At 40.9% G+C, this 19125-nt stretch overlaps 1 protein-coding gene across 10 annotated transcripts in view; it reads left to right on the top strand.

Moving 5' to 3' along the window:
• The window catches only part of CDK19 (cyclin dependent kinase 19), a 226365-nt gene that overhangs the window by 38538 nt on the left and 168702 nt on the right, over positions 1-19125 (top strand). For 7 of the 10 annotated variants that reach the window (XR_014065637.1, XR_014065639.1, XR_014065634.1 and 4 more), the window contains exon 1: positions 12585-12811. The exons of 1 other annotated variant lie outside the window; for it this stretch is intronic. Coding sequence is in view for 2 of the 9 variants with exons in the window: in XM_081530591.1 (XP_081386717.1) it covers positions 12684-12811 (128 nt within the window). In the remaining 7 variants the exon portion in view is untranslated. 2 more of the 10 variants (XM_081530595.1, XM_081530596.1) reach the window with 2 other exon arrangements.

The following is a 19125-nucleotide window of genomic DNA, read 5'->3' on the forward strand; positions in this document are numbered from 1 at the left end:
CCAGTATTCTTGCCTGGAGAATCCCATGGACAGAAGAGGTGCAGTCCATGGGGTCACAAAGAGTCAGACACGACTGAGCGACTAAGCACACAGCACAGTGGCTCAGATGGCAAAGAACCTGTCTGCAATGCAGGAGACTGGGTTTGATCCCTGGGTCAGGAAGACACCCTGGAGAAGGGAATGGCAACCCACTTCAGTATTCTTGCCTGGAGAATTCCATGGACAGAGGAACCTGGTAATACAAATTAGATTTATACCATTTAATAAAAGTATTTCATTTTATTTTATTTTTTGGTCATGTCCCAAGACATGTGGGATCTTAGTTCCCCAACAAGGAATCAAACCTCTGCCCCTGCACTGGAAGCACTAAGTTTGAACTGCCAGAGAAATCCCATAAACCATTCTTTTAAACAGCTATGGCATAATCCACTGAAACGATGTGCTATTATTTAACTATATTTTAACTCTTTCTAATTTTTATCATAAAAACCATGGTCATGTACATCTTTGTACATATAATTTTGCATACTTGCCTGATTATTTTCTTTTTGTCCACTTAAGTTAGTGCTTTGTTCTTTCATTCTCCATAGAATACTGATCTTATAACACTGAATAGTCTGGTATGTACCATTACAGCAAAACTTTCACTTTCTGAAAGATTAGGATAAATAGTTCATCAAGGATATAACTAGTGCATTTACTAAAACATATCATAATGATAAAAACAAATGATCACACACAATAATCTTCACATTAACATAAAATTGATATTGTCCCTGTTGAATAAATTTTGCGTTTCATCCTTACTATGTTCCAATACTCTTACTGATTTATCTTAGTTTCAACTAATAAAGAAATAACATTTCAGAACTGTTGAGACTAATCAGTGTCATTGCCTACATATATTGATCACCTGCCAAAGACACTACTTGCTTGATTACTTCTTTTTAAAACTGAAGTATAGTTGATTTACCATCTTGTCTTAGTTTCAGGTGTACAACACAGTGATTTAGTTTTATATATACATATATTTTTTCAGATTATTTTCCATTATAGGTTATTATAAGATATTGAATACAGTTCCCTGTGCTATATAGTAAATCTTTGTTGCTTGATTACTTTTTTGAAAGTTCTCATAAGTAGAATTGTTAACTCAAAAGAGATATATATTTAAAATTTTAGAGACTCTGGGGGTCTAGTGGTTAAGAATCTGCCTGCCAATGCAGGGCACACAGGTTCGACCCCTGGTCCCAGAGGATCCCATATGCCATGGAGCAACTAAGGCTGTGTGCCACAACTACTGAGCCTATACTCCAGAGCCCGTGCTCCAAAACTAGAAGCCACTGCAATGAGAAACCAACATATGCAACGAAGAGTAGCTCCCACTCGCCACAACTAAAGAAAGCCTGCATGCAGCAATGAAGACCCAGCACAGCCGAAAAATAAAAAAATAAATAAAATTTTAAATTCATATTGCCAGAATGCTTCTGAGAAAGTATTTTGTTGTTGAATCACTAAGTCATGTCTGACTCTTTGCAAACAGACAACATGGACTGCAGCACACCAGGTTCACCTGTCCTTCACTATCTCCTGGAGTTTGCTCAAACTCAAGTCCATTGAGCCAGTGATGCTTTCTAATCATCTCATCCTCTGTCACCCCCTTCTCCTCCTGCCCTCAATCTTTCCCAACATCAGGGTCTTTTCCAATAAGCCGGCTCTTTGCATCAGGTGGCCAAAGTATTGGAGCTTCAGCATCAGTCCTTCCAATGAATATGCAGGGTTGATTTCCTTTAGGATTGACTGGTTTGATCTCCTTGCAGTCCAAGGGACTCTCAAGAATCTCCTCCAACACCACAGTTCAAAAGCATCAATTCTTTGGCACTCAGCCTTCTTTGTGGTCCAATTCTCATATCCATACATGACTACTGGAAAAACCATAGCTTTGACTATATATGGATGTTTGTTGGCAAAGTGACATCTCCGCTTTTTAATACACTGTCTAGGTTTGACACAGCTTTTCTTCCAAGGAGCAAGTGTCTTTTAACTTCATGGTTGCAATCACTGTCCTCAGTGATTTTGGAGAAAAGTATAACATAGCTCAATTTCCCTTTCTTTAGTGAAAATCAAGCAGCAATATTTGCCAATCATGAGAGGTGAAAAGTGATTCAGGAATTATTTAAGGCCGTGCTTTCAAAGGAAAGGGAGTGAGGGAAAAAGGATGAGTAGGGAAAAAGTTGTCAACCTGATCCCAAGGGGAGCACTGGGATATGACTTGCCCCACAAGGGGACCAATGTTTTGTATCACACTATCTGTTGGTCATTGGTGGTGAGCCACCTCTGGGTAAGTACTGTCTTGGATTAAATAGCTCCTTTTGTCAAGGGTCATTCTTTAGACTCTAGGGAAAGGAGAGCTGTGAACTTTTAGCTGCCAACACTCACAGAAGCTCCAGAATGGGTATACCTTCCTGTAGGGAATATCGGTGGGTGTATTTGAGTTGTGTCCCTTCAAGTTCATGTCCACAAGAACCTCAGAATGTGACCTTATTTGACAAATAGCTCTTTGTAGGATGTAATTAGTTATGAGGTTGATGAGGCTCAGGACACACTACCTCAATGTATGGCACTTAGCGTATTGATTATTTTCACCTGAAGGAGTTTGAGAAAACAGCATAAGTAGGAAGGTCATTGTGACCAATCCACCACTCCCAAAGCAGGACATAAAACTTTCCTGTGAAAGGTGCCTTCCCTATATCTAGAAGAAGGGAGCATTCTTATCTCTTGAAGACAAAGGAATGCTGAGAAGAATGCGAACAAACAAGCCTTGCTAATTTTCCCCATTTTACTATACTTACCCCGTACACATCAAGTTACCATATTCCTCCACAACTGTCCACTTTTCAGCAAGCCCAGCAGTTGGTATACTACGAATCTTCAAAATTGTGTATAAGTATATAGGTAAATTGACTAAATACTATTTATCCAACAATAATGATAAAATCGGGGCTTCCCAGGTGGTGCCAGTGGTAAAGAACCTGCCTGCCAATGCAAGAGACATAAAGATGTGGGTTCGATCCCTGGGTTGGGAAGATCCCCTGGAGGCGGTAAGGGCAATACACTCCAGTATTCTTGCCTGGAGAATCCCATGGACAGAGGAGCCTTGCAGGCTATCCGTCCATGGGGTCACAAAGAGTCAGACTCAACTGAAGTGACTTAACATGCACATTTGCAATGATAAAGTCAATGGGAAGATATTAAACTCTTTCTGAGACTATTTAATCAAACATATTCCAATTTTTCCCCCAGATCTATTTTACTGACAGTAGCTCCTAGCTTCAGTTTCAGTTTAATGAGTTCTTGCAATCAGGCTACTTAAAGCATTTTTTTTTCCTAGTGGATAAAATCATCTTTATTTAATTTCTCTAGATGTATTTACATCATCAAAACTAGTATTATAAACTAGTGAATACAACAAAATAGAAATAGACTCTCTAATCAATAGATTAGAGAACAAACTAGTGGTTAGTAGTGGGGAGAGGAAAGGGGGAGGGGCAAGATAGAGGTAGGACATTAAGAGGTACAAACCATTATACATAAAAATAAGTAAGCTACAAGGATATATTGTACAATACAGGAGATGTTAGATATTTTACAATAACTATAAAGGGAGTGTAATCTTTAAAAATTGTGAATCATTGTTCTACACCTGAAACATATATGATATTGTAAATCAACTATACTTCAATTGAAAAATAAAGTGTAAAAGAAGTGCTACATTTCTTGATAATGGAGAAGGCTATGGATTTGTGGGGACAGGAAGTGATGGGATATCTTTGTTTCTTGCTCTCAATTTATGGTGAACCTAAAACTGTTCTAAAAAATAAAGTTTATTAAAAAATTAGTGCTGTATTCCCAATTTTATTGCCATGTTCATTTGGCTACTATAGCTAAGTCATATAGAAGAGGGATAAACTCTTTGGATACCTGAAACATTCTTTTATTTAAAGATTATCAAAAAAAGGGAAGTGAGAGGAAATTATTTAGTATCTAAGGAGTACTATAAACAGTTAGGCACTGTATATTTATTAGTAAATAAAATAGAGCCTTTGCCTTCATATCATGATTCTTGCTTCTGGTTAAAGATGGGGGACAGGGTGCTAAACACACATTTTCTTTCTGTTTCTCTTAAGACAATACTGAAGGAAAGATTCAGAATAAACCAGTAATGGAGAGACTAGATAATGAGCTTTGATCTATATATATATATATATATATATATAATATTTTTTGCCATGCCTCGAGGCATTCAGGATCTTAGTTCCTCTACCAGGGATTGACCTCATGCTCCCTGCAGTGGCAGCGAGGAATCCTAACCACTGGACTACCAGGGAAATCCCAAAAATATTTCTAAAAGACTATTCTGACAGATATAACAGAGGAAGCTGGAATCTTCATCTAAAAGGCTAGAGAGATGCAGGTGGTCTGCCATAAACCTCTGAGAAGTTCTGAGGCTGCTAGAATTGGCATACAAGGGAGTGCACCAACAGACTTAAGAGCTGGGATGCTAGTTGGAGAACTGCATATAGGTCTGCTGACCCTCCCTTACTAGCTCCCTTCCTCCTACAGGCAAAACTGTCAGATCAAGGGCATCAGACATTTAGCCAAAACCAGAAGTGCTCTACTCTGAGAGGAGTGAAATGCTAAGCCTCCTAATATAAGTAGTAGAGGAAGATAAAGAGACAACTGATAAGAGGCATTAAGAGTCAGTCTGCAGGGGACTTCCCTGGTGGCTCAGTGGTAAAGAATCTGCCTGCCAATGCAGAAGTCACAGGTTCAATCCCTGGTCCCGGAAGATCCCACATGCCCTGGGGCAACTAAGCCTGTGCTCTATAACTACTGAAGTCTATGCATCCTAAAGTCTGCACTCCACAGCAAGAGAAGCCACCACAATGAGAACCCTGCACCCTGCAACTAGAGAAAAGCCCATGCAGCAACGTACACCCAGCACAGCCAAAATTAAATAAATAAAGTTAAAAAAAAAAAAAAAGAATCAGTCTGCAAGGTAATGAGAGTCTAAAACCAAAGGGTGGAAGAAAGGGGGTAGTGACATGATAGCACTGCAGAAGAGGAAGGAAAATACCAGAGAGATTAAGAGAGAAAAATGAATGGAAAATACCCTCGTGAAAGATTGTATCTTCAAGATTATAGAACAGGGACTTCCCTGCTAGTCCAGTGGCTAAGACTCTGCCCTACTAATACAAGGGGGGCCAGAGTTTGATCTCTGGTCAGGCAATAAGATCTCACAGGTCACAACTGTGAGTTCTCCTGCTTCAACAAAGCTGTGCTGCAACCCCGTGTGCTGCAATTAAGACCCAGTGCAGCCAAAAAATAACCCAAGAGAGATTACAGATCACATGCTAGACACGTCTATGGAAAAAACAGGACACTTAAAAAAGGTTAGGTAAAACAGTCTTATAACACATCTGAACCACTGAATGTTAGACAATAGGTAATACCTTCACGGTTCTAAGGAAAATTCATTTTTAACTTGGAATTGTATACCTAGACCAAAGCCAAAAAACATCAAATGTAAGAATGTGGAAAGCAACCAGTCTAATCCTGGTTCACTGAGAAACTCATAGCCCATCTGGGAAGAAAGACATGTAAACATGATACACATAAGATAAACAAAGTGTAGAGAGGTCTCACAGGATGTCATCATTATGAATGCTGCTGCTGCTGCTGCTAAGTCCTGTCCGACTCTGTGCGACCCCATAGACGGCAGCCCACCAGGCTCCTCTGTCCCTGGGATTCTCCAGGCAGGAATACTGCAGGGGGTTGTCATTTCCGTTTCCAATGCATGAAAGTGAAAAGTGAAAGTGAAGTCGCTCAGTCATGTCCGACTCTTCACGACCCCATGGACTGTAGCCTACCAGGCTCCTCCATCCATGGGATTTTCCAGGCAAGAGTACTGGAGTGGGTTGCCATGTCCTTCTCCACATTATGAATGAGGGGCACCCAACCTTGTCTCAAGGTAGGAAAAGACTTCTTGAAAGAGGTGATCCTGAGCTGAGCCTTAAACCAGTGAATCTCTTCAACAAATTTCCCTGACTTAGATAAGACTCTGTTAAGAGAAATTTTATCCATATTCAAATTTGACTTTCACATAGCTTATAATCTAGTCATGACTAAGGGCATAAGCATCAAAAAAAGTCATGACTTTGCTTACTATTCCCATCACATATTCACGGAACCTGATACACAAGATCTGCAGCTCAGTTCTCCTCATGACTAATCGTTGTAAGTCGGGCATACCCACATTTTGACTTGAACAAACTGTTGAAACCATCACTTTATTCTTTCACTGAAGTTCTCTACCTATGTCAAATGAACTCAATTTTGTAACGTTTAGATAAAACTTTTCAAATTCCTTACAGGCATGTGATTAGGCCTTATTAATTTCTGGGTGGTTATCATTTATTTTTTTGTTTGTTGGAAACCTAGGGCAGGCTCCATTCTGGTGTCAGGGAATAATTAATGCTATAGAGGGGCTAAGAAGTTTAAGGAACGACTGGCAAAGTCACATTTGTGGACTTTTTCTTTTTTTCTATGTTTTCCTGAAAATACAGTAAGCCAAAGAAACGAATAAGGTTCCAATGTAGTCTTTCATGTATTCCTTCCTACTTGGAATTCATTTTTAATTCTTTGTTTTTTCATTTTTAATTTTCTGAATAAAAAAGTCCCCCCAGCAATCAAAATGAACTAAGCATCCACGGTGAGACTGATTAACCTACTTTTTAATTTTTTTGTAGCATATTGTAGTTATCATATATTTGAGGACACCTGATATTTTTCTATACATGAACTACCAAAACAATGACGATGAAAACAAAAAGATTTTGTAATCTGTCTACAGAAAATTCTAATTGTTACGGATCAGATTCATTCACCATGTTTTAGTTATTAGAATAGAGAGATTCAGCTAAAAGATAAAGAGGGAGTGTTTTAGTAACATTCTTGTAGTTAGATTCTCCTTTATGAAAAGAAAAAATGTAAATTAAAAACCCTAGTCTGGAGATACCAAAAAGTCCCTCCCATGCCCACTGATTGCGATGTAGTCAAGGACCATTTGCTTCCTCTTTTCAGGATGGAGAGACAGAGACAAAGACAGAGTCAAAACTCAGGCTGTGTCCTGGGTTAAATAGTGTCCCCCCAAAAATGCATGGCCACCTGGAAGCTGAGTGTGATCTTATTTTGGAAGTAAGGTCTTTATAGATGTATACAAGTTACGATGCAGTCATACTGTATTAAGGTTTGGGCCATAATCCAATGACTGATGTCCTTTTAAGAGGGGAATCTGGACACAGACACAAATGAATGAAGGGCATAAGAAAGAGGCAAAGATTGGAGTTATGCTGCCACAAGCCAAGGATTGTCCAGGATTACTGGCAACCACCAGAATTGAAGACAAGAGACATGGAGCAGATTTTCCCTCTGGGTCTCTGAAAGGTACCAACCTTATATACACCTTGATTTCAGACATCTGGTCTCTAGAGTTACAAGAGAATAAGTTCTTTTCGTTTTAAGCCACTCAGTTTACGGTAATTTGTTAGAAGAGTGCTAGGAAACTGACATAGGCATGAACCTCTTCCTCCACTGGATCAGCAGCAGATGGGCATCCCTCTCTTGATCTGGCCTGCATCCTCATTCCAGTAGGGAGAGAGGTCTGATTCCTAATCCCATTGCCTCCAAATCCACTTCTTTAGCTTCCCTGGCACTGACTTTGTAATAAAGAGTCTAGAATCTGTTTCCCCACTAGCCTTTAAACTTGAAGCTTTATTCTCAGACTTTAAATCAATGTTTAAGTAAACTAAATATGCCTTCCAGAAGAATAACAGGTATTTACATAGCAGTTAATACTCTGAAACTTGACTGACTAGAGAACTGCTGCTTGTTGAGTGGAAACAGCAAAGGCAAGGAAAGCCTCTTACATATACTGAGAAAACGAACCTCTCAATGGCAGTGGCAACTATAAATTCTGTGTATGTCATAAGCCCTATGGCTCAGATGGCTTCCCTGGTGGCTCAGATGCTAAAGAATCCCCCTGCAATGCAGGAGACCTGGCTTCGATCCCTGGGCTGGGAAGAGCCTCTGGAGAAGGAAATGGCAACCCACTCCAGTATTCTTGCCTGGAGAATCCCATGGACAGAGGAACCTGGCAGGCTACAGTCCATGGGGTTACAAAGAGTTGGACACAATTAACAACTTTCACTTTCATAAGCCCTCTGACTCTTCCATGCATTGAGAAGGGGGACCTAGTGACTGATATCAATCAAATATGAAGGAAATGAAAACAGACATGGTAACTTTAACATATAAAAGTAGAGTCAAAGACAAAGAGGATGAATGTCTCAATGGGATAATTTAATCTTGACTTCTCTCAGTCATGTCTGACTGTTTGTGACCCCATGGACTACACAGTCCATGGAATTCTCCAGGCCAGAATACTGGAGTGGGTAGCTGTTTCCTTCTCCAGGGGATCTTCCCAACCTAGGGATCAAATCCAGGTCTCCTGCATTGCAGGTAGATTCTTTACCAGCTGAGCTACCAGGAAAGCCCAATGTACACTAACAGTACTTGGCAGTGCAGCCTATCCTCTATTGTCTTAGAGACCTGGGATTAAATCGTATCATTGACCGACCGCACAAATTATCTTCCTGGAGCCTCAGTATTGTTATCTGTAAAATGGAGATAATGCATAACTTCCTCACAGAGTACTTGTAAGGATTATATTAGCTAGCTTATATAAAATACCTAGGATTCAGTAAATGTTAGCTCTCATTCTCACCCCACTTACTTGCCAAAAATTGTCATTCCTTCCTCCAGCCACCTGCCCTTACTCCCACTGATTCTTTTGTCCTCTGCACTTGATTGTGCTTCCCACATCATGTAGAAATGAATAGTTACTACAGATCTTCCTTAGTTTATGATGAGATTATGTCCCGTAAAAACCCATCGTTAAATTGAAAATAAAATGAATTTAATACACCTATCCCACTGAACATTAGAGCTCAGCCTGGCCTACCTTAAATGTGCTCAGAACACTTACATTAGGCTACAGTTGGGCAAAATCATTGAATGCAAACCCTATTTTAACAGTGTTGAATATCACCTGTAATTAATTGAATATTATACTGAAAGTGAAAAACAGGATGGCTATAAGTATATCAGTTTCACCTTTTTTTCCTCCACTAGCTCTTCTCCTTCAATATATGAGAAGTTCCTTCCTCTTATTAAAAACAAACTAATAACAAAACTCTGAATTTATCTTGACTTTGGTAGCTACAATCCTATCTTTCTCCTACCTTTAGCCAAGTTCCTAAATTTTTCATTTAAATTTTATTTACCTTTTGAAAAGACATTACATGAATCAAAATTCAAAAAGGTATGCAGTACAAATTCTCCCTCCTGTTTCTAATTCTCAAGCATTTTTCTCCCCTGATCAGTTTCTTGTGGTCCTTTTAGAGATAAGTCATGCCTATATAAGCAAGTATATATATTTTTTTCTTTGTATAAAAATGTTAGCATATTAGGACAATCTTCTAATTCTTGCTTTTTTTTCACTTAAAAATACATATTGGAGGTCTTTCCATTTAATTACCTAAACAACTGCCTCCTTGTTTGGGTCTTCTGAAAAGCACATGATGCCAGGATACGATTAGACCTGTAAGAGACTTATTGGAGGAAATGCCTGTGAGAGAGAGAAAGGAGGGAGCTGAAGGAGCTGTCAGGTCCTGATGATCTGCTCTTGTGAAGGAGAGAGGGAAGGAAGGAGGGTTGGGTAGGCAGTGACTCAGACTGCAACATAGTTCTAAGAAAGTTTCAGTTCAGTTCAGTTCAGTTCAGTCACTCAGTCGGGTCAGACTCGTTGAGACCCCACGAACCGCAGCACGCCAGGCCTCCCTGTCCATCATCAACTCCCAGAGTTCACCCAAACCCATGTCTATTGAGTCGATGATGCCATCCAACCGTCTCATCCTCTGTCGTCCCTTTCTCCTCCTGCCCTCAATCTTTCCCAGCATCAGGGTCTTTTCAAATGAGTCAGCTCTTCGCATCAGGTGGCCAAAGTATTGGAGTTTCAGCTTCAACATCAGTCCTTCCAATGAACACCCAGGACTGATCTCCTTCAGATAGGCTTAAGTCTGGGGAGTTTTTAAGCTAAAGTCACTTTCAGAGGAACCCAGCATCTTGCAGGAATGGACTTGTCTCAGTATCCTGCTATGCTCAGTCATAGGCTAGGAGCAATTGTTGGGCACTGTGAGCTCACTGCAAATGCAGTGGTAGATTCAAAGCTTAGCAGCTGGGGCCTTCCTGCAAGGAGGAAATTAGAGAGCCACATTCACAGCTTTTGCAATACTTTTAGGGCCTTATAATAATCCATTAGTGCATGTACTGTAATTTATCCATTCCTCTTCTAATGAACATTTTTGTTGTTTCCCAGTCCTTTCCTAGTAAAAACAATGCTCAATGAATAACCCTAAGGTATATCATCTTGCACACATGGGGAATTCCACAAATTGGGCTCCTGGGGAAGTACACATTGAGATGGAGATTAACATGTGATCAGTTTATTACAGAATGTTGATAAGATCAATACTTCTCGAAGGAAAAGGAAGAAAGCTGGATGGGGGAGACTGACAAATTGGTCTGCAATGCATTCTCAGTGACGGCCTGAGTCAACTCAACTTGGCTTAAAAGTCTTCAATGGCTTTCTATTGCCTATAGGATGAGGAAATCTAAAGCTTCCACTTACTATATATAATTCTTCATAATCTGAACTTTTATCTCTCCAGTCACTTAACCACCCCCTTTTCCTGCCTTAATTAATCTGTAATGTTCAAGCTAGTTGCATTTGTCAGAATATATCAGGTTCTCTCATGATACATGCACATGCCATTTTGCCAGAAATAATTCTCTGCTCTTTACTTCCCCACTTGTCCTCCACATAAGATTCTTCACATTTTGGCTGAAAAAACTACCTCCTTCATGACGCCTATCCTGACTCCTCCTGACTCCTCCGTAAGTCCTCCTATTCTAATGCTCTTTGTACCCACACAGTTTATTTTTAATTTGCTTGCATGTTTATTACTTCAATACGTTTTAGTTCCCAATGGAAAAGACCAGTTTTCATCTGGTATCTCCAGCACTTTATTATAGTGCCAGGAGACAACAGAAACTCAGATACTTCATGATTTACATCAAGATCTGAGAAGTTTTCCAGGAAACTTTGTAATAAACGGTCCTCTTTCCTCCTCCCTCCAGGTTTCCTCCAAAACCTAGCAGACAGGTCACTATTAACTTTCCTTGCCACTTCAGATGAATTGACTATTTCCTTCTCGATGTAAGTCCTATTTCTAGCACTAACCAGGTTTAAGATTGTATCACAAGCATCTGATACATTTTATGCACGAGACTTTCTTGAACATTCTAGGAAAACGTCACTATTATGCAAAAATCATAAAAAACCAAAAACCCCTCAACAGTCCAACCCAAATGATTGTTTTCAAACGCTGCATCCCGCAGGCACTTTTACTGTCCTTAGACAGATGGCCAAAACCTTGGCTACATATGCTAGGAAGAGACCTTGATTAGAATGCTAAGAAAAGGAAGACTTGCTGCTGGGGCGCGAAAGTTCTCTGGCTGATGCTAGAACGAGGAAACCGCAGAATGTTCAGCTTTTGAAATACGGTGTTTGCATCGTAAAGAAAAAAGATTAACCTATCAGGAAGAACCGAGCACATCCAATTACCAATCAAGAGCCGGAAAGAAGCCAAAGCCTGGGGATACCCACGCATCAACGAGGACGTCATTCTCTCTTCTTCGCCAATGAGCGGTTGGATGGGGCGGGGCAAGAGGCGGGCCAATGGCCATAAAAAACAACAATCTTCAATACAACTGTCCTAACTACAGTCCTTGCCTAACAAACCTCTGGAGCAAACTCCTGGGCAAGGCGCTTGTTAAATACTTTCCACTCTCCTTCTCGCCTGGGGACAGTTTTAATAGAGTACCTTCCTTACATCAGAACAAGGGCCTTCTTTCCACCAGCTCCCACAGATTCGCAGAAAGCACACTGCAACTTCGCGCTTTCTACCTTCGCAGGAACTGGCTGTCCAGCTCTACCTGAGGTGGGGCGGCCTCAGTGCGCAGGCGTGCATGCCTCCTGGAGGCGGGGCTATAGAGACCTATGTCAGCATGGGAGTTGTATTTCTTTCGGCCGCAAAATTCAATCTCTCGGAGGCAAAAGGAACTACATTTCCCGGGAGTCTCCGCGACTTCGGGGCGGGCGGGCTGATTCGTTAATGAGCTCGAGGAAGCCGCGGCGCGGCCCACCAGGTTCCAAAACAAGGAAATGAAGGGGGGAGGCGGGACTGGGGGTGCCTGCGGGAGCTGCCGCCGCCGCCGCCGCCGCCGCGGAGGAGGAGGAGGTGGAGGAGGTGGCTGCAGCGGCCGCCGAGAAGTCCCTTGCTGAAGGCGAATCGCGGGGCGGCGGGCGGTGCGCGCGCGCGCGCGCCCGAGAGGTGGCTGTTGGAGAAGTGGAGCGGCGGTCGCGGGGGGAGGAGGAGGAGGAGGAGGGACTGAGCGGCGGCGGCCCCCGCGTCCCGGTGCCTCTATGGGGAAAGCAGACAATGGATTATGATTTCAAGGCGAAGCTGGCGGCGGAGCGGGAGCGGGTGGAGGATTTGTTTGAGTACGAAGGGTGCAAAGTGGGACGCGGCACCTACGGGCACGTCTACAAGGCGAGGCGAAAAGATGGGTAAGAGCAGGGGCGGGGGGAGAAGGCTTGCTCGGGTCCTCGCCCACCCCGCGACCTCGCGGGATGGGTGGGTCGAAGCCCAGTCGGGCCGTGCCCGGGCTGGGGGCGAGGCGGAGGTGGTCTCGGGGCTGCGTCCCGGGGTAGACTCTGAGGGACGCGGGTTCTGCCAGACCCCGGCGTCGCGCCCGTCGAACTCCCGCGGCGCAGCCTGGTCGGGGGGTGTAGGTCTGGTCCCGAAGGGCGCTCTCCGCGTGCCAGGAGCTGGCGGCGGGACTCGAGTCGGGACCTCGGTTGGAGGTGGAGTTTGTGGGGGGTGTCTGGTCTCCAGGGGAGACGCGGAGGGCTGGGAGAGCTCCGCCGAGGAGTTGCCGCTCCGGCCCTGGGCTGCTGGTGACGGTCGTGGTGGAACTTCCAATCGGCTGAGCGCCTCCCGGGGGCGGCGGTTTGAAACCTCACGGAGGAGTCTGTCGGGCGGCCCCGAGTGCCTGGGTCTTCGCCAGCCTCACCGGTGTGAGCCGTTGGGCACCTTGGCCCTAGGGGCCAGCCAGCCCGGTGGTCCCTCGGCGCGGTCCGTTCTGTCCCTGTCGTGTGCCTAGCGGCCACTTCTTTACGCCGCTTCGCCAGGCTGCGAGTTCGCTTTCTCCCATTCTCGATTTCCAGTTCTGCACCTTCCCTTCGAATGTAGGACCTTCTGAGAGACGAACCACGTTTTGCTGGCAGAACTTCCGAGTTCGCTCTTGTACCTCATTTCGCCGCATCTTGGGTATTCTTACGTCCTCCACTCCATCCTCTGCCAGACCACTGCTTGCTGAGGTTTATCGGGCACCTAGATTATCCAGAACGGAATTCGAGTGACACAGTGCTGGGCCTGAATCTTTGTTTTCCTGGGCGTTGAGAGATAATCTTAGGGACTCCTTAGAAGCTCTTACTGATTGTTCTCTTGGGAGAAGAAGGGCTGGACGTTGTCTTGAAAAATGCCTGTCCTTCGTCCTGGAGGGCACGAGGCTCGTCCTCCAGGACAGGTGGAACCAGCTCCCTGCATGAGAAGGGTGGGTTTAAGTCAGTCGTCACCTGAGGGCCCATCCTGGCAGGAATTCCCCTTCCCCAGAGTTAGGGAGCCCAGGAACATCTGCCTATCCTGCTTAAACTTTAAAGACGATCAAACTACGTGGAAGAGAGTTTTTAGGATCATAGCGAAACATTTCTGAATGAACTGATTATCAGCCATAACAACGGTAGAAAGATCTAAAGTGCTGCTTATCGTTCTGCGCACGCTTTTGTAATTGACATGGCTGATTGATGGACTCTAGGACCGAAGTAGTAGTAGTGTGTGGGTGTGTGTGCGCGCGTTTGCTTGCTTGCTGATTTCATACAGGGAAGGAGCAAGCACAACTTTATAAACTGTTTTATCATGAAGGATGGTGAAAACTACAAGGTACTTTGCAAGTGTAAAGGATTGTTATTATTGCAACTAACTTTTTTCTCTTGTTGTAGCTGAACGGGCCCCAGAGTATTCAGTTGTTTGTAAACTTTTCTCATAATTCCTTTAGTTAATTGCCAGGTGTCCTTGAATGAATATCTTGGAACGCGAAGTACTATAGTTGTATTTTGTTTTTTGGAATATTTATGCTACTTGTTATACTGGTGTTCCTGTGGGAGTCTTACCAGATATATTTGGGGAAAGAACATCTAGCTTTCCTGTTTGGACGTTAGCGTTAGAAAACAAATCAGAGGTGGTGTTTTTCATATTCCTCATGCTAACTCCGTAATATATTTGAACTGGAATTTTTAAAATGTATTTTAATTTTGTTAAAAAAGATTAAAAAATTTTTTTAAGTAGGCAACTTTTGAAAAAAGTTAAAAATTCTGCTTCTGAATTGTATTTGAATAGCACAGGCTACAACACCTAATAGATTATTTAATTCCTGCTTCTATTCTTTTTGAATATTTTCCCCTCTAATAAAATTTTTGATTTGAATACACTTCCTTCTTGAGTGAAACTTGTTTGATTAGAATTAATAAAGCCTCTGTGGTAGAGTAAGATCAGTTTGTGTATCTTCAAAATATTATACTTAAAAAAAACTTTTAGGATCTGAAAGCATTAGTTTAAATAACTAAATTACATGTAAGAAAAATCAATATAAAGACTTTTCTTAGACAAAGAGTCTAGTTGAGATTTGAGGCTTTATAGTGAACACCCACATCTCTTGTGCCTTGGTAGCAGGATTAGTTTTGTGTTCATTGATACCAGCTGATTTGAAAGAACAGAAAGTTTTTAGTGATGATTCTAAACTGATACAAATTTGCATCCTCAAGGATTTTACACTTTGATCATGGTAAATTACAGTGTAGCTCTTTCCAGAATTCATTTTGGTTAACTCAGAAGTATAATGCTATTTTAGGGAGCAAGAGAGAAATCACATGAGTACCTTAAAGAGGAACTATTCTGGTGTATATAGTGTAGCATATAGCCAAAAAATTGTTCAGGTCTCTAGAAGAAACACTGGAAGAAGTAATATAACATATAGCTTCATTAGAAAAGCCTCTGCTTATAGTTTAATAGAGTTTACAAAACCGTAGAATGTTATTTCCTTTGAAACATGACTTTAACTTAGGCCCTGTTAATTATGCTACATAAATTTGTAACAGAATGGAGATGCAGAGTTTACAACTGGGTTTTTCACCTTTAATAAAAATGAGATTTGTTTCATCTTTTTGTTCTGAAGGAAGAGGATTTTTTGACTCAACTTTTTTTTTTTAATCAATCATAAAAGTTATTCTTGAAGAGAAACTAGAATATTTCTAGACTTTATGAGCAAGAATTTGTAGTACAGTTTTTCTTTCAACATTAAGAAAAAGTCACATAACAGTATGGTTACAAATCTCAAGACCATATTTATCAAGTTTGAAACACTTCTTGTTTTCTTTGATAAAGGGATATTGTTAAAAATGTTCTTTTGTAACAGATTCAGGCAAATATGATTCCATACTAGCGTTATGTCTGAAAATTTATACCCAACAATAATACCATTCAACTTTGCAGACATTCATTTCGTTTTTTGAAACCACTCCAATAAAAGAATGCTCCTTTTGGGGGATATTTTGAAATACAGTAACTGAAAGTGAAATGGCTGACAGAGCCATCTTACAGAGTTTCAGTTTTGCCTAAGGGTTTCAGATGAGAAGTAGTTGGTAACTACATGTCTTAGTGTCTGTCATGAAATCCTTCACAATAAATGTAATCAGTACATGTAGATACATATAGATAAATGATAGGTACAATAGTGTCTGCCTGTTTTTGATGGTTTTTTCACATCAGTTTGTAGTTAATATAGATGATTGTGTTTGCATTTTTGGAGACCTCCCAAAGACTTAAGATACATTATTAATGATCATAATATTTTAGAACTTTCAAAGGTTTTAGGTCATCTAGTCTAATTTCTTTTTACAAATGAGAAAACCAAAGCTTTAAGAGATTGTCATGCCCATAGTTCTGGCAAAGACAAGCCTATAATCCTGATTTCTTGAATCTTGAGTTCCTGCGTTTTTTAATGTGTTTTCCCTCCTAATACCTTGGGAGAAAAAGAAGACCGTATTGCTTCCAGTTTTGACTATCTTACTGTGTAAACTTTCTATGCAAAGGATACTACATCTATATCGAAAAAATATGGAAAAGGAAAGTGTCCCATATGAGGGGCATTTTAAAAAAGCAGTTCAGGCCAGTAGATTCTGCCTGATGTAGTTGCTTCTCTTAATCTGGTGTCTCTTCATCTTCACTGTCATTACCTTTGGCCATCATCTCTGATTTGCACGATAGCCGAATTGGTCTCTGCCATTAGTCTTTTCTCACTGTAGTCCTAGATCCAAGTTGCTGCCAGTGTTACTTTCCTACGAAATAAAATCAATCATGTCGTATCTCTTCTTGGAAAACTGTACATTCTCTGTGGCTCATCCGATTCCATCAGATTTTAATTCCCTAGTTTGGCATGTAAAAACCGTTTGCATTTGGATCCTAAAGTCTTTAGTCTTTACAGCCTTTATGCCTGCCACCACCTCCCTCCTTTTTCAGTGTGTTCAAGCCATATGCTTCTGTAGCATTCAACTGCTCATATTTTTCTAGGATTTGCTAACTCCTTTTCATGTCTCTTTTGTCTTTTCCATACTCAAACCAGAATGGTGTTGATCTGCGATTTCTCTTTCCTCTTTCCCCCTCCCACAAACCTGGGAAACTCCTGTTCCCGGTTCAATACCCAATTCAAATAGCTTTTCTTTAGAAGTCTTCCTTAGTCACCCAGTGTACTCATCTGTGTTTCTGCCCCTCTTGTTCTCATGTGTATAATATCACTGTGATACTAATCTGCTCTGTAAACTATTTGCTACAAATGGGTCATTGTCATCCTCCTATCTCCACCTTGTACAGGGTTGAGCATGTAAGAACGCTCAAAAATTGCATTAAAATTTAAAAAATGCCCCAAATTGGAAAGAATATATATTTTTTCTTTTCAGTTAAACATACTTAACTTATGTTTTCAGTATTTGTTTTGAAAGCCTGAAATATAGTGATATTACATGAGATAAGCAGTTCAATGTAAATATTTCTATAGCATTAACTAGGTCTAGTGTAATTTTTTTCTCAAAGAAATTATATGCTGTTTTTCAAGATAGTCCATACATTTCTTTTAATAGATTGATAAGTAATGTGGGTAATTTTTGAATTATTAAGCATTCCCCCTCTTAGGCCACCTCTTCTAAAATTGCTAACTGTAGTAATCTGTCTTCTGTGCTTTTACTATCGATTTTATAGAGATGCTTAGAAAATGCCAGCGTTCAAACATTTTAGGAAATTTTTTGATATGGATTCATGTTAAAAAATTAAGTACCTTTATCACTTAGCAAATCAAGTGACCATGAGTTTATTTAATTGGTTCTTCATTTGTGCACTTCAGGCCTTCAAAACTTTGTTTTTGAAGCCCAGAGGGAATATTCTTTTCAATGAAATTTGATTGTCTAGAACAGTGGTTGACAAACTTTTCCTCTAAAGAGGCAGAAACTAAATATTTTAGGTTTTGTGGACTGGACTATCTATGTCAAAATTACTTGAATCTGCCATTGTAGTGCCAAAGTATCCACAGACAATGTATAAATGAATACAAATTAAAATGGCTGTGTTCCAGTAGGAAAAAAACCAGGTAGTGGGGTGTATTTGGCCCACAGGCTATAATTTGGCAACCCTTAGTCTAGAACACTGATGTCCAATAGGATTTTCTGCAATGATGAAAATGTATCTGTGCTGTCCAATAAGGCAGCCACTAGCCACATGTGGCTCAAGAAACATGGTTAGTGTGACCAAGAAACTGGCCAGTAACAATGATATTGGACTTAGCAGTATTGAGGTTTTTTTTGAGCAGGTGGCTTAGCAACAGTTCTTAAATCCATGAAGTGACCTTTCTATGAAAATGAGTGACAGTGTGAACAAATGAAATCAGAAGGTTTGGGTCTTTTCTTTCAAGATAATAGAAGAAAATTTGAGGCTGAAATAATTTGGTAAAGCAAACAAGTACTTGAACTGAAAAGCTTTCAATTTATGAGTGGAATCAAGGATAGTTGATTACTTTAAAAAAAAAAGTATTTCATTAAAAAAAGCATATGTATTTAGTAGTAAATGCACATGCATAAAAAAGATTATACAATCTGGTTGCCACCCTTTATGTTTTACCAAATCGTTGTAATTTGTGTACATTCGATGAGTTTGTTCCAAGCCAAAACAAATAAAAACGTTTGCACAATGTATTGTAAGTTTTCCTTTTCCCAGTCACCCTTTTCCCTTTCTCGAGACAGCCATTCTTGGTTTTCCTTTTTAGAGGAATTTTCTTGGGAGTATGTGTGTTTAATAAGTAGTAGTGTACTTTTAAGTGGGATTTCCAGGTGGTTCAGTGGTAAAGAATCTGCCTGTCAGTGCAGGAGCCACAGATCCGAGTTCAATCCCTGGGTGGAGAGGATCCCCTGGAGGAGAAATGGCAACCCACTCTAGTATTCTTGCCTGGAAAATCCCATGAACCAAGGAGCCTGGGCCGGCTACAGTCCATGGGGTCACAAAGAGTTGGACACGACCGAGTGACTGAGCACACACTGCTGTACAGTTTCTGCTCTATATTTTTTAGCCCTGTATGTAATACATGTCTTATATACAGAGATGCCTAATTCCTTACAATAGTTTTCATTATATGCCTTTGTATTGACTTATATAACGCATTTAAGTATCCCTCTTGATGGATATTTAGTCTGTCTCCAGCCCTTTCCTAGTAAACTGTGAT

This window comes from Giraffa tippelskirchi, chromosome 9 (assembly GCF_054371585.1).
Source record: "Giraffa tippelskirchi isolate mGirTip1 chromosome 9, T2T-mGirTip1v1.2.pri, whole genome shotgun sequence".
In the NCBI taxonomy this organism is placed as follows: Eukaryota; Metazoa; Chordata; class Mammalia; order Artiodactyla; family Giraffidae; genus Giraffa; species Giraffa tippelskirchi.